The sequence below is a fragment of the Molothrus ater genome, chromosome 5 (assembly GCF_012460135.2).
Source record: "Molothrus ater isolate BHLD 08-10-18 breed brown headed cowbird chromosome 5, BPBGC_Mater_1.1, whole genome shotgun sequence".
NCBI classification, from domain to species: Eukaryota; Metazoa; Chordata; class Aves; order Passeriformes; family Icteridae; genus Molothrus; species Molothrus ater.
Window position 1 is genome coordinate 64,659,423 of NC_050482.2, and position 12,690 is coordinate 64,672,112.

The following is a 12,690-nucleotide window of genomic DNA, read 5'->3' on the forward strand; positions in this document are numbered from 1 at the left end:
CAAAGTCATTCATTGTTATATTTATTCTATGAAACAATGCTGAAAATATAAGATTAAAAAATGTTCCATGCATTTCATAAAATACAGAGAAAGACACAGTCATAAACAAAACAGAATAAGCAAGCCAAACACCCTCTGAAAATCCCAGGAGCTCCACTCTCCACATTGCATCATATGAATACAAAAAGCATATCCAGGAGAAAGAGCAGTCTGAGGAAAGTGGCAGGTTATCTCTCAATAACTGGGATGAGTACATGTCTTGGTCATCAGCCCACAAGAGTTTTGCCATCACCTTTCTTACTACAAAACCAAACTGATTCCACTTGCTTTCCCTGCTCCCAGTTCCTGGCATTGTCTTCGGCTGGGAAACCAGGACAGCATTGCAGAACTCACATTAAGTTGCTGTCCAGAGAGGTACCAGGGCCCAAAATGTAGGCAGCTATGGAAAGGTATCAGGGCAGTGGGTGAGAGGGAATGGCAGCTGTTCCCCTGCTGGAAGCAGGCTGCAGGGACACCTTGACTGTCTTCCCAGGAGCACAGTGCATGGAAAATGCACCTGCTGGAAGAAGGACAGGCAGAAGCAGTGCCCTAAGGTGACTTTATGATGCTTGTAGCCCCAGTTGTCTGTTCTGTTTATGGTGGATATTAAGTTCTGCACCTTTAAGACTGGTTCTGAGAGCAAAGGGCAGGAGAAGCAGGGCACAGCTTGTTTGCAGAAACTGCACTTGCTCCCCTGCATTGTCTCTCACAGACTGTGCTGTCTGCAGCATGGACAGCAGGGCAGAGCTCTCCTTTACCTTTGGTCAGCTTTTTTAGCTAGCTGAGGCAGAAAAGTTCCCCACACTTGGGGAACTTTTTCTTTTTCTTGGAAGTCATTGGCCCTGCTCTGAATTGAAAACCCAGAAAAACACCAGGAGCTCATACCTGTAGCCCACCAGGGCCTGGGATGGAGCATTTTGCAGTGCAGGAGGAGAAAAGACTGAGCGAGCCAAGGCACACCCAATGAAAAGGACTTTCTGAATTTGCCATCTCTTCACAACAGGGAGAGGTTTTATTGTTTAATATTATTTTTTTTTTTTTTTAATGCTTGTGAATACTTTGCTTGTTAAACAAACAGACTTTTTCCACTTTTCTCCAAGGAAATTTTTTCCCGAACCAGTTGGAGGGTGGGGGGTGGGTCGCTTGAATCTGCTTTCTAGAGGGACCTCTTTGGAAGTTTCCTCCCAAATTTGCCCTAAACCAGGACAAGCAGGAAATGTATCTAGTATCTCTTTGAGAATCCCAGTCACACAAAAGACATGCTGCATTAAAGATGGATGGCAAGAGCAACACCTGCCTTTAGGTTACAAATGACATTGCTATAAATCTTACTGAAACATTTTGATCCAGCTCCTTCTCCTCAACCTACAATACCGAGTTTGGCTTTAGCAAAGCTGTTACAAGATCCTTCTCTTGGTTTTCTTTTACAGAACCTCCCACACTCCCACAACAGTTAACAACCACATAACCACCAAACACAAAGCCAGCCTAATTCTGGGCTCTGATATAAAAGCAGCCTCACTCTTGTGCTGGGAATGCCCCAAAGCTGCCATTGCTGTATTTGGGGAGGGCAGTGTAGAGAAAGGAAGAACAAGGCTCCACTTACACCAATACCTGCTGCTCCAAAAGTCCCACCCACAAAGCCTTAGGAGCACCATAATCAAAGAATTTCATGTGGGGAGGAGCAAAGAGAAGAGAACAGACTGGGATCCTTTCCCCTGCACCTGGGGACGCATCCACTCTTCAGAACTGCATTCTCCCTCCTGCCAGCTCCCAGGCCACCTCTGCTGCAGCGCGGAAGGTTCTGCATCGCCCTCCTGAGAATGATGCACAGGGGGGAAAATTGATATGGTTGGAAAAGCGGTTTTCATGTTGATCCTTAAAAACATAAAGCTAGAAACTCCTATTTTTTAAAAAAAAATTCAGAGAAGTGTAATTTAGCCTGTAGCACAAACTATTACAAAATTAGAAGTAAGATACAGAATTGCCCATGCCACGTCTTAATTCTCTCCCTTTTGCATATATCTATCAGGAATATGACTTTATATCACATGGTCTCCTCACTTTCCAATTCCCAGAAGAAACCCATTCCATTCCCTGCAAAAGCACAAAGGAGTCAGAAAGAAGACTTCATAGGAAATCCCAGTCCAGCATTTCTCTCTTGAAGTGCTTGCAGCTAGAATAAATTTTTCTTAGTAAAGTTTTTAAAGTTCAATTATGTTTAATGTGCTCCATTTAGCTTGCATTAAAAAAAAACAGAAAATGCTGTAAGAAATTAAGGTCTTCACAGGTCTCCACAGGCTTTGCTGAAACACAGAGAGTCTTTTAAAATAATTGCCCAGCTTCCTCTATAGTGGAATTTCTGTGTTGTCCATGTAAACATTACACAGAGTCTTTGTACCACCCACTAAGCTCTTTGTTTCAATCAACTATTTCTGCCCAAAAGCACATCCTTATGTTTCTTCCTACACCACAGCCACCCTCCTACACCACAAAAGATGTAACAAAACAGGAATTAATCACAGGCTGGATACTTACAGGGATTGCTGCTGTTTGCCTCTGTCTTTGCAGCCTTGGCAAGTTTGGTTGAGTTCTGCTGTGCTTTGCCTTGCTCCTCTCCAGTTAGCAGGGCTTTTATTTCCGAGGGGATTTTCCCTTGGTCCATAGCCATGCACCACTGCTTGTACTGAAATACACAAACACATTAGGCCTTAGCAAACTGCCAGGATCACATCAGCAGCCAAAACAGGGCTGGAACCTTTACCTTCCGGTAGATTCATGTACAGTCTGAACGTACTGAGCTGAAGCCTCTTACGAAACTGCAGAGCCCTAATGAGCTGAGCACGTGGCCACGGCCGCATACCTGGCCCCAGCAAAGCCTCTTTCAGTCAATAAACTGCTACTCAGAGGCAGCCCTAGACAGAATGCTGTAATTATTAAACAACATGGAACACTCTGTGCAACTTCTCACTGCTGGCATGCGAGAATACCGTTCCAGTTCATGGCCTATTAAAAACAAATATTTCACATGACTCTGGGGCTCATGGACTACTGAGAGGTCCTTTCCAATTGTGCAAGGCACAGTGGAAGCACACGTGCCTTATTCCTACTTCCTTCATCTTAAATCCTTCATTGCCAAACCCTGAGGCACATCAAAAAACTGTGGACAGTTGGCTGGCTTTTCACCTGATCCTAAACCTGCTGACTTGTAGTGATTAGCCCTGCCTATTCAAACAAACCTAAAATCAGGTCAATACAGCATTCTCAGCGTTGCTGACGTTTCAATGACACCACTGTGTCTGTATTTCCAGATGAAACATTCTCTTTGGTTAATGCTGCTTATTTGGCCAAGACCCCCATCTTACACATCCTAGAACCACCTACACAGAGAGCATGCTGCAAGAATCCACCTCCCCAACAGAGAAGCGATGGCACTCTGTGGATATATGCTTGCCCTTTGATATTTCAACACCTCTTCCCACAATCTACCTCTGTCAAAGGTCTTTCAAAAGCAGACATTTCAAAGACAACAGACTCAAATGTAATGGCACTCCCTTTGCTTTCTTCCAGTTCAGAACCAGCAGATAACTTGTGATATGAGTTTGTATTATACACACCAAAGCAGGCAAACAGCTGGATGCATCTGATGTTTTGATCCCTCCTGGCCAGCCAAATGCCACTGTCAGTCACTGTGGTCCTGAGAACAGGTGTTCATGAGGACAGGTCCCAGACAATACCGAGGGTTAGCTTAAATGATAGTTCCTTACCATTTCAAGCTCTTCTCTGAGAGCACAGATGGCTCGCTCTCTGCTTGAAACCAGCTCTTCCAGGTACTGGTACCTCAGCTTCTTCCTGGCTCTGCACTCTCTTGCACTCTGACGACTTCTTTCAAGTTTTGCCTTCAAGTCTATTTTGGCTGGTTTACGACCTCGTTTGCCTGGTTTCTTTACCTTGCCTCCAACCACCTGGAAAGGAAGGGCACAGTAAGGATCCTGTTCTGCAAAGGCAGTGCTGGAACCGTGTGACAGTAACTACTAGGAGTCTCAAGTATAAAATCTTGCATATCCATCCTGGAGCAACAGAGGAAATAAGAATGTTGAGCTCTGAGGTTTTCAGGACTCTCTTCAGTGGCTCTATTTCTCTCTCATACTGGGAGCCCAGAACTGAACACACTATGAGGGTATCTGGTTATTGAGGAGGCATAATCAGCTGTAGTTAAACTGCTTTCATATCACCAACAGCCCCTGCTCTAGCAGGTCTGGAAACACTATATTGTAGAGATTAACACTCAAATTTAGAAAAAAATGTATTTGTTTCTGTCAATATAATGCAAAATTTAGTTTTGCTGCAGTCAACAGTTTCAGCCTACACTAAATTCAGAATTCCTCACTAGACCTGAGCTTCCTTGGGCTAGATTTCTTTCAAAGGAATCTTGAGGAATTTTACTAAACAGGGAACTCAGTCACACCAAGTCCTATCTCTGTTGCCTCTGCTCCAGCAGTACATCACCACTCTGGCCATATTTACCTTCAAAACATTACTCCACAGCCTGGTGAGTCTCCTCACACAACCTGCCAGTGCCGAACTCTCCCTGTTCCTAATGTAGATCCCCCTTGCAGAAATGTAACTCTCTAGTTTCTTGCCCTATGAACACAGGTTTTGCAATCACTTTCCCCTCTTCTTTGTAGCTCCTTTTTACAGGTCTGAGAGCTTTTCCTGCTACAAATAAAAAGTAAAAAAAAAAAAAAATAAAATAAACCCCAGTTTACTCTGTGTTACCCCACTCAAATATTTTATTCTTAACATGGGGGCATGGCACAAGAAAATCTTAAATATGGTCTGAAGATTAGTTGACTGGTATTGGGCAGTATCACCCAGCAAACATTACATCAGCCACACACCCCAGCTCCCTCTGAAGTGAGGATTTCTCTTTATTTGCATTCTGACCACACTGTTTGACTGGAGGGGGTGTGGAGAAATACACCTAACACACACACCTGCATACAAGAATTTCACTGCTGCCTTAGTATTTCACCATCCTGCACACAGACAGACTTTTTCTGACAGGCAGTGTTTAAAATATCAGAGTTCATCGCTTTTAAAAAAGCACTTTTACTGAGAAAAGCTACAAAACAAGTAATTTTTACCATTCAAAGAAGTCACTTGTTCTGCAAACTTAGCAAGCTGCAATAAAAACAATAACATAGTGAGTTGATGTGCCAGAATGAAGAGGGAAAGAAAGGATTATACAATTGAGCCTATTCTTTCTTTGGAAAGTGAGTCAACAATCACATGCCAACATAATCCTACCCTCTCTGTATTGTCCCTCCTGATTTATTCAGGAGTAGCTGCCTACCATAAGCAAATGAAAGAACAGAAAGTACTTAATGGACATCTATATAATGAAACAAACACAATACATTCAGGAGAGCAAAGGGGAAAAATATGAAGCTCTTTTACACTTGAACTGATGAATACAGTTTAAATAATTCTTTATCAAGGTGCTCCCCTTAAGATTTTCTAGTTTAGAAAATCTAATGTAGTTCAAAGTAAGATAAAACTAACCAGATGTGGCTAAGGCAGGGGGCAGGAGCTCTAAGGAAGGGAAAGTGACTGTCCCCTTTCAGGCATGGCAAGGTCTGTCCTCTCATGGAAACATTCTCCTGGCTATGGATGGTGTGATCCACATGCCCAGCTCAGCAGAAGGTGGAACTACACAGAATCTTCCCGGGTGGGGCTGTAGGCACAATTTGCTCTCTATTATTACTTGCACTTGGAAGATTGATGGATATTACATTACACACACCACAGCCAAAGTACTTCAGTTCTCAAAGACTTTGAGCACCTGAGGCTTTTTCTGTGCTGATGCAAGATATTTCAAAGTAAATCTTTGAATTCAAGAGCTAGATAAGGTCTTGTAGAGACATACACTGCAGCTCTCTCAAAAAGCCCTGGCCACTCTGGGTTCTGACCCTCTAGAACTAGAGTGAGCTGCCACTCAAGGTTGGGCCCCCAGCCCACACCACACTGCTGTGTGAACCAAAAAGTACCCTGAGTCCTAATCCTGCACAGGAGCACTGACAGCCATGCCCTCTCCCCAAAGCCTCAGGCAGTGAATGGTTCCCAGCACACCATTTCTCACAAGCAGCAAATTAAAGACTGCTTAGCACATGGCAAATGCATTCTGGATCCACCATTATCTGTAAATTGCTCTTCCTTTGGTCACTCCAGAGACCTTTCTACAGACAGTTGTGCCAACTGCTCTCCCTACAAGATATTTTAGCCCTGCACACAAGCTCCCTCAGGGCAGGAAAAAGGCTTGTACCTCTTCAACCATTCAACCATGGTTACCTGCCAATGCTCTAACCACCAGAACTATGGAGATAATGAAAAGCTTCCTTCCCTTTTGACTCCAAGCACTAACACCCTAACAATCTGCCTTCACACCATCCCCAAAGACTCAGACTGTCTTCATGGCTCCTGAAGTACACCACACAATTACACATCACCCTGCAAAGGCAGCAATGGTAAGCAATTTAATCAAACCCTGCATCCTCATCAGTTTTGCCTCACCAATATTTAGAAGCTCTTGCTGGAACCTTAAGCAACCCAGCTGAAAAAAGGTCTGAGAAGTCCTTTGCCCCCATCCAGCATTACCACATCTCCCTGGCTTCCAGTCCTGCTTGCCTGCTCAACTGCTGTGCTGATGTGACAGAAAGAACACAAAGCAGAAGTGATAGTTGATGCTGAACATGGCAACAGACCAAGCAAACATTTTTTGTCCCTTTGTATTCCTCTGCATTTTATAAAGAAATGTGATCTATCAGCATTCAGCAGTGGAGATTTGGGGTTTTTTCAGGGAGTCATATGCAATCAAGACTCAGAACAACAGTAATCATAAAAAATTTCATAGAAATATTAATAAAGGCATGCCATAGTTAGAGATCTGACCAAGCTCCCATTTCAGTTCACTCAGACTTCAGAAATAGAAGAACATAACTCTTTTGTCAGGCACATGGTGTGATTCTTGGGGTGTCCTGCACAGGGTTGGAGTTGGACACGATGATCCCAATTGGTCCTTTCCACCTCAGCCTATTCTGTGACTCCACAATTTTCTTTTAATACCCTGCTTAGATCATAACCTCATTCTTGCCTCCCATCAGTGTTCAGGCACAAAGTTATTTGACCTGGAATTGGAAATAGCTGCAATTACTTGACCTGATATAGAAAATTCCTCAGACTTCTGGGTTTTTTTATTAGAAGCCTGCAGCAGATCTCTCCAAAATCCTTGCCAAAATGCACTGCAGGGGGGTCCTCCACAGGAAGGAGGTGCCCACATAATAGACCTACACTGTATCAGCTCCTCACTCACAGCCCTGAGGAGCTGAGCCCCTCAGACAGAAGATTGGGTTAGAGTTGGCCTCATCATGACATTTGCAATTTTGAATCAATTTAGCAGATTAAAGCAACAGTAGCCCAGGCACTGCTCAGCACCACTGACCAGCAGTGCTGATCACACTGACCAGGTCAGCATCTCCCACAAGCTCTGAGCTCATTTACCAATGAACGAGCAGCCCCATCAACCAGTACTTGTGATCCATCTGAGGCAAACTCTGCATTGCACTGGCAGCTGAAGGTTTAGGTCTGCAGAACTTAATGCAGCATGGAACTGGTGACCATCTACAGAATTTATATAAAACTATTAAAATTATTAGTAAGAAATAAAACCTAAGGGCTGTGTTACAGGAGAGGGGAAGAATCTATTCCCACTTGCAAACATTTTCTACAAAATCAGAAAGTAAATTAAGCCAGTCACAAGTCTGCTAACAAAGATGAAGTTTTCTGATCTTCCAATTCAAAGCATACCACTCACAGTAGCAGTACAAAACCCAGCTAGAGAGCATGCTTGTTATTCCTCCATTTCATGACATTTTATATGCCCAAAACAATTCTTTTACTTTCACTGGCAGACAAACTGCATCCGATAATGATCCAAAAATGTAAGATACTATTTAGTGAGCAAACACAATCTAAGTCTTAAGCAGATGTGTCAACAGATATTAATCCTGAAACTCTCACCATACAAAGTGCTTCATGTCTTAAGAATGCCATGTTCAGCACAGAGGCATAAAAAATACTGTTTGTCTTTGCTGCAAGGTCTGTTTCAAAAAAGCATGAGCCAGGGATAAATGTCAAGTTTTCATGAAGTGTTAGGCAGGCATCCAGATGGGTAAGTGCTGAAGTTCAGGGCAGCAGTCACTCAGATGCCACCTTGCCACTCCACAGGTGACAGCCCTGCTCTTCCCCAAGGAAGGACTTACAGCCTCACACAGGAATTATGTCCACCACTGGGCCCTACACATTCTCTCAGTTCTCACTAACAGAAACCAGGCACTGTCCTAAAGCTGTCTCTGTTAGAACTCGGGCTCAGGGAGGGTCAGCTAACTCTACCATGTGTATCCTCCCAGTCCACTGGAACAATGAAATAAAACTGTTTAGAGGCTTGAACCTCCTCCATTTTAATGGCTCCTTGCAAATATGAGCAGATGTGTCATCTAAGCAATGCTGAGCAGGAGCTTTTTAAAACATTTAATGATTTGAAATTGCTCCTATCAAACTATAACCAAAGCTGTTAAAGTTTTATATTTCCAAGCAAGCAGTAATGAATAAAAGAGAATGCTTTATGTTTGGACATTGTAATAAATGGATAGTAGGATGTTAGTTCTCATGAATGTTGACTGTATGTTATAAGGATGAAAGAAGTTTTGCTAAGACCTAGTTTTATATATATACTTATGTATTGTTTTAATATTTATCTATAAATAAGTTCTGTAATGTTGAAAGTTGATCTCCAACCATTGGGAAGGTTGAAGCACGAAGGACTGCACACTCCAAGAGGCAGGAGGAAGGAGAAGCTGGGTTGGAGGAGTGACAGATGTACAAGTGTGGGGAGGGCTGGCTCACCAATAGCATAAGTAGGGTTGTGAGGGGTGAGGGTGGTGTGCCTCTGGCTGCAGCTAAGCACCCAGCACTGTCCCTTTTTTTCCTTATCCAGTCCCTTGTTATGATTCAATAAAACTTTTAAAATTCTAAAGCGTGAGGCATGGTTTCTCACAGATATGATCCTGGCTGGAAGACTTCTCCAGCACACTGAGAACCTGCACACTCTGAAAAAGCCCTGAAGGATGAAGACAGAGCAGCCCACCTCCTTAGCAACTGAGCTCATCTCCACAGTAGCTCTGTCCCTGCTGTGGCATTCAGAGCAGGGACAGAGCTGACTCCAGGACTGCCTGGGAGATCTCTCTCTCCCTGATCCCCAGCAGCCCCAGCAGTGAGGGTCAGGGGCTACAGCTGACAGCTCATGGCCAAAGACCCCTCAAGCTCTGTATCTGAAACACAAGATTTCACACCTGGCTTGCTCCCACACTCCCTCCAAGGGACACCTGCCACCCCATAATTATGGCTCAGGACCACAGGACTGAGTATTTGATGTCTCACAGGCAGGCTGTGTGGAAAGCAACCCAGCTCTTTGGGTGTAGCCCTTTGCTGAGAGCCTTCCCCTGCTGGACACCATGTGCTCCCTTGGAAAGGAAAGCTGCATGAACACCAGAGCAAGAAATCAACACTTGCTGGATCCACAAATATAGTAATATATCTTTTCTGTGCAAGACAAGAATATTTGTAATAAAAGACAAACAACCCCAACCTTTTTTGGTGGTGGTCTGGTTTTTGTTTGCTTGGTTTTAACTTCACTGGAATAACAAAAGTGACATTACAAATGTCTGTTTCTCATTTGAAAAGCTAATTACTAAAATAACTCTTGTCAGTGTCCCCTATAAAAAACTCTGTAATTAATACAAAAGATTGCAGTTAGCTGTATAAAACAGTATTTTAATGTTGACTAACAAGAGTTATCAGGTTCTTACCCTAGTCTCTATTCTCTGCTTCCCAATGCAGATAACAAATAAATATATGTAGTCTTGAACAATAACCAAGAAATTTCACCTATAAAGGCTGAAGCCACCATAACAGAGCTTCTCTTTTTTCCTCTGTCCAAAGACTTCAGAGATGCACAACTGATGTTTTAACATGAATTAATTGCAAGTAACAGCTACATCACTAAATTATTTTCCTTCCACACCCAATAGCTCAAATCACAGCGAGAAGTGAGGCCAGTACCTGAACAACCTCTAGTTAAAAGCAGTTCTATAGAAGAAAAGGAGGTCCTATTTTGGGTGGGGGTTCTTTGGGGTTTTTTGTTTGTTTCAGGTTTTTGTTTGGTTTTTGTTTGTTTGTTTGGGAGGTTTGGAGATTTTTTGTTTGTTTTGTTTTTGGGTTTTTTTTGCGTGGGAATAATTAAAGAACATCCTTCTGAAATGAAACATGAAATTTTTCTAGATCTGATGTTAAGATATTCTACCTCTCCCTTTATTTCTTGCTATTTCTTCTAATGCCCTCTTAAATCAGACAAGAGGCTAAATTAAAATGCACTATGAATTAGGGAAAACTTTGCAGCCTGCAAGCTCAGTTCTAAATTCTTTGTGCCAGTTAGATGAAGGCAAACACTGAACTTGGCTGCAGGCAGTTACAGAATGGTCACTACACTACCAACACAATTTAGTTGGTTGAGTTTTTGCAGGGAAAGTCCTTCCACAAGCCAACCCCCTCAGCAAGGAGGAAAGCATGACTCAGTGGAATTTTTAGGAGATTTCAAGGGCATGCTGACTCCAGGGTAAGCACAGTGGCCATAAAATGAGGTACAAATAGTGCTTGCCTCATCCTGACACAGCAACCTGCAATGGGAAGAGCCCTCCTAAGGGAAATGGCAGCTCTTGAATGGAGTCACCAACCCCTCAAGGTGACCTGCAGCCTCATGAACTATAAAAACTGTACTTGGGGGTGAAGATAGCAAGAAGAGTGAATATTCCACTCTGTTGTTTTTTCTTATTCAACTCAACATCCATTTTAAAAAAAGAAAAAAAAAAGACCAAAGATTTGACCTACTGACTGGGTAAAAAGATTTATTTTATTTAGTAAATGTGTCAAAAAATGTTTCAGGGGAAAAAATAAAAGGCATACTATCACGACTCCACACGACACAATGGTAGACCAAAAATTATTTTTAAATGAAGATCTGGAAGTTGGGTAATAAAAAGAGCCTAATTCAGAGAAGAACATAAAAAGAAATAAAAATCAGATAATGTTCATGAATTATATAGACCTCCAGAACTAAATCTTCTGGATCTTCTAAACTACTGCCCAAATTACACAAACTTTCATGCAATTCCCAGAGTTGTGAGACATCAGTGATGCAGATTTCCCCCAACCTCCTTCACAGCTTTCAGGCAAAGCCTTAATAAAATAAAATAGCATACATGTTAAAACAGCAGATCACCATAAACCTTTCACAGCCTAACAACCCATTCTGTGGATCGTGGAGTGTCAAATTACTGATCACTTCTAAATTTCTTTATTCCGTACGAAATCGAGTCAAGCATTTTTTCCTGCTTTGAATTAAAGCAGATCTTCATAGGCAGTGTAATTTTGTTCCAGCAAAATTCCAGTGGATAAGCCATACCCAGCAGTCCAGGGAGCTGAACCAGCCAGCCTCAGCCGGATCTGTGCTGCCCAGCCCTGCAATGAGCAGGCACGGCCGCTGTCCCTGCAGGCCCAGTTTTAGGGGCACCCTAAGCAGGAGGGTGGAGGAAGCAGGAGGAAGATCCGTTCCTTGGGCATCTTCTCACATTCGGCTCTGCTCAGCTGGAAGCCTCACACCTTCAGGGAGTGCTGCTCTCATGAAATTCTTCCAATGCTGGAAGAATCCAAGCTCCAGCACGCAGTACAAGGCTGCAGCCCATGCTGCTGCCCTCGTACCTCATCATCTGTGCACAGCTGCTATTTATCTAATCAATCCAGGCTGCTCTTGAGAGCATGAGGTTCTGCACCACACCACTGCTGGTACCCAGCCTTTGTCCATGCCTGGAGGTTTAAGGAAACGGCAGAAGCAGCACCGAAGCGCTGCAAGCAAGAACTAAGCGGGCAACCCTTCCTTGCTATCAGCTGCGGCTAGCAGAGCTCAACAAGAGCAGATTTCAGAAGGCTCCCTGCACCAAGAGCCTCACCGGCTGCCCTCGGCTCCAGCTCCCGGGCGGGCCCCGCAGGCCCTTACCTTGCTGTCATCCATGTATGCCGCCAGCCCCGATCCGCCTCGCCGCAGCCCCTGCTCGAGGAGCAGGCGGAGCCGCCCGCCCGCCCGCAGCCCCGGCAGACACCGGCGCTCACAGAGCCTTAGGGCCGCCCGCGGCCGCCGCCATTGCCCGCTGCCATGTTTGTTTACAGATCAGCGGAGCGGAGGCGCCGGTAGAGCGGTGCACGCTGGGAAGTGTAGTCTTGTTTGGCCCCGTCGCTATTGGCCACCGCCCTGACGGGGACAGAAAAAACTACAACTCCCAGCACAGCCAGCAGAGGAGCGGTGCGGCAATTGGTCCTCTTCTCTCCGATCGGGTGAACTACATTTCCCAGGAGGCTCCGGGCGCTCCCCCGCCTCATCGAAACTGAATTTGTTGTTTTGTTGGTGTTTTTTGCTTTTGTTTGTTTGCTTATTTGTTTGTTTGTGTTTTCTCTATCGCTCGCACCATTCCACGGCTGTTC

The 12,690-nt window shown here is 44.0% G+C and overlaps 1 protein-coding gene across 1 annotated transcript; it reads right to left on the reverse strand.

Moving 5' to 3' along the window:
- On the reverse strand, positions 1-12,369 carry CREBL2 (cAMP responsive element binding protein like 2). Its single transcript, XM_036401098.2, has 4 exons — positions 12,209-12,369; positions 3,807-4,004; positions 2,578-2,725; positions 1-1,856 (listed from the first exon to the last, which is right to left on the reverse strand). Coding segments are annotated over exons 1-4 (363 nt in total). The 5' UTR covers positions 12,224-12,369; the 3' UTR covers positions 1-1,854.
- Between the last annotated feature and the right edge of the window lie 321 nt (positions 12,370-12,690).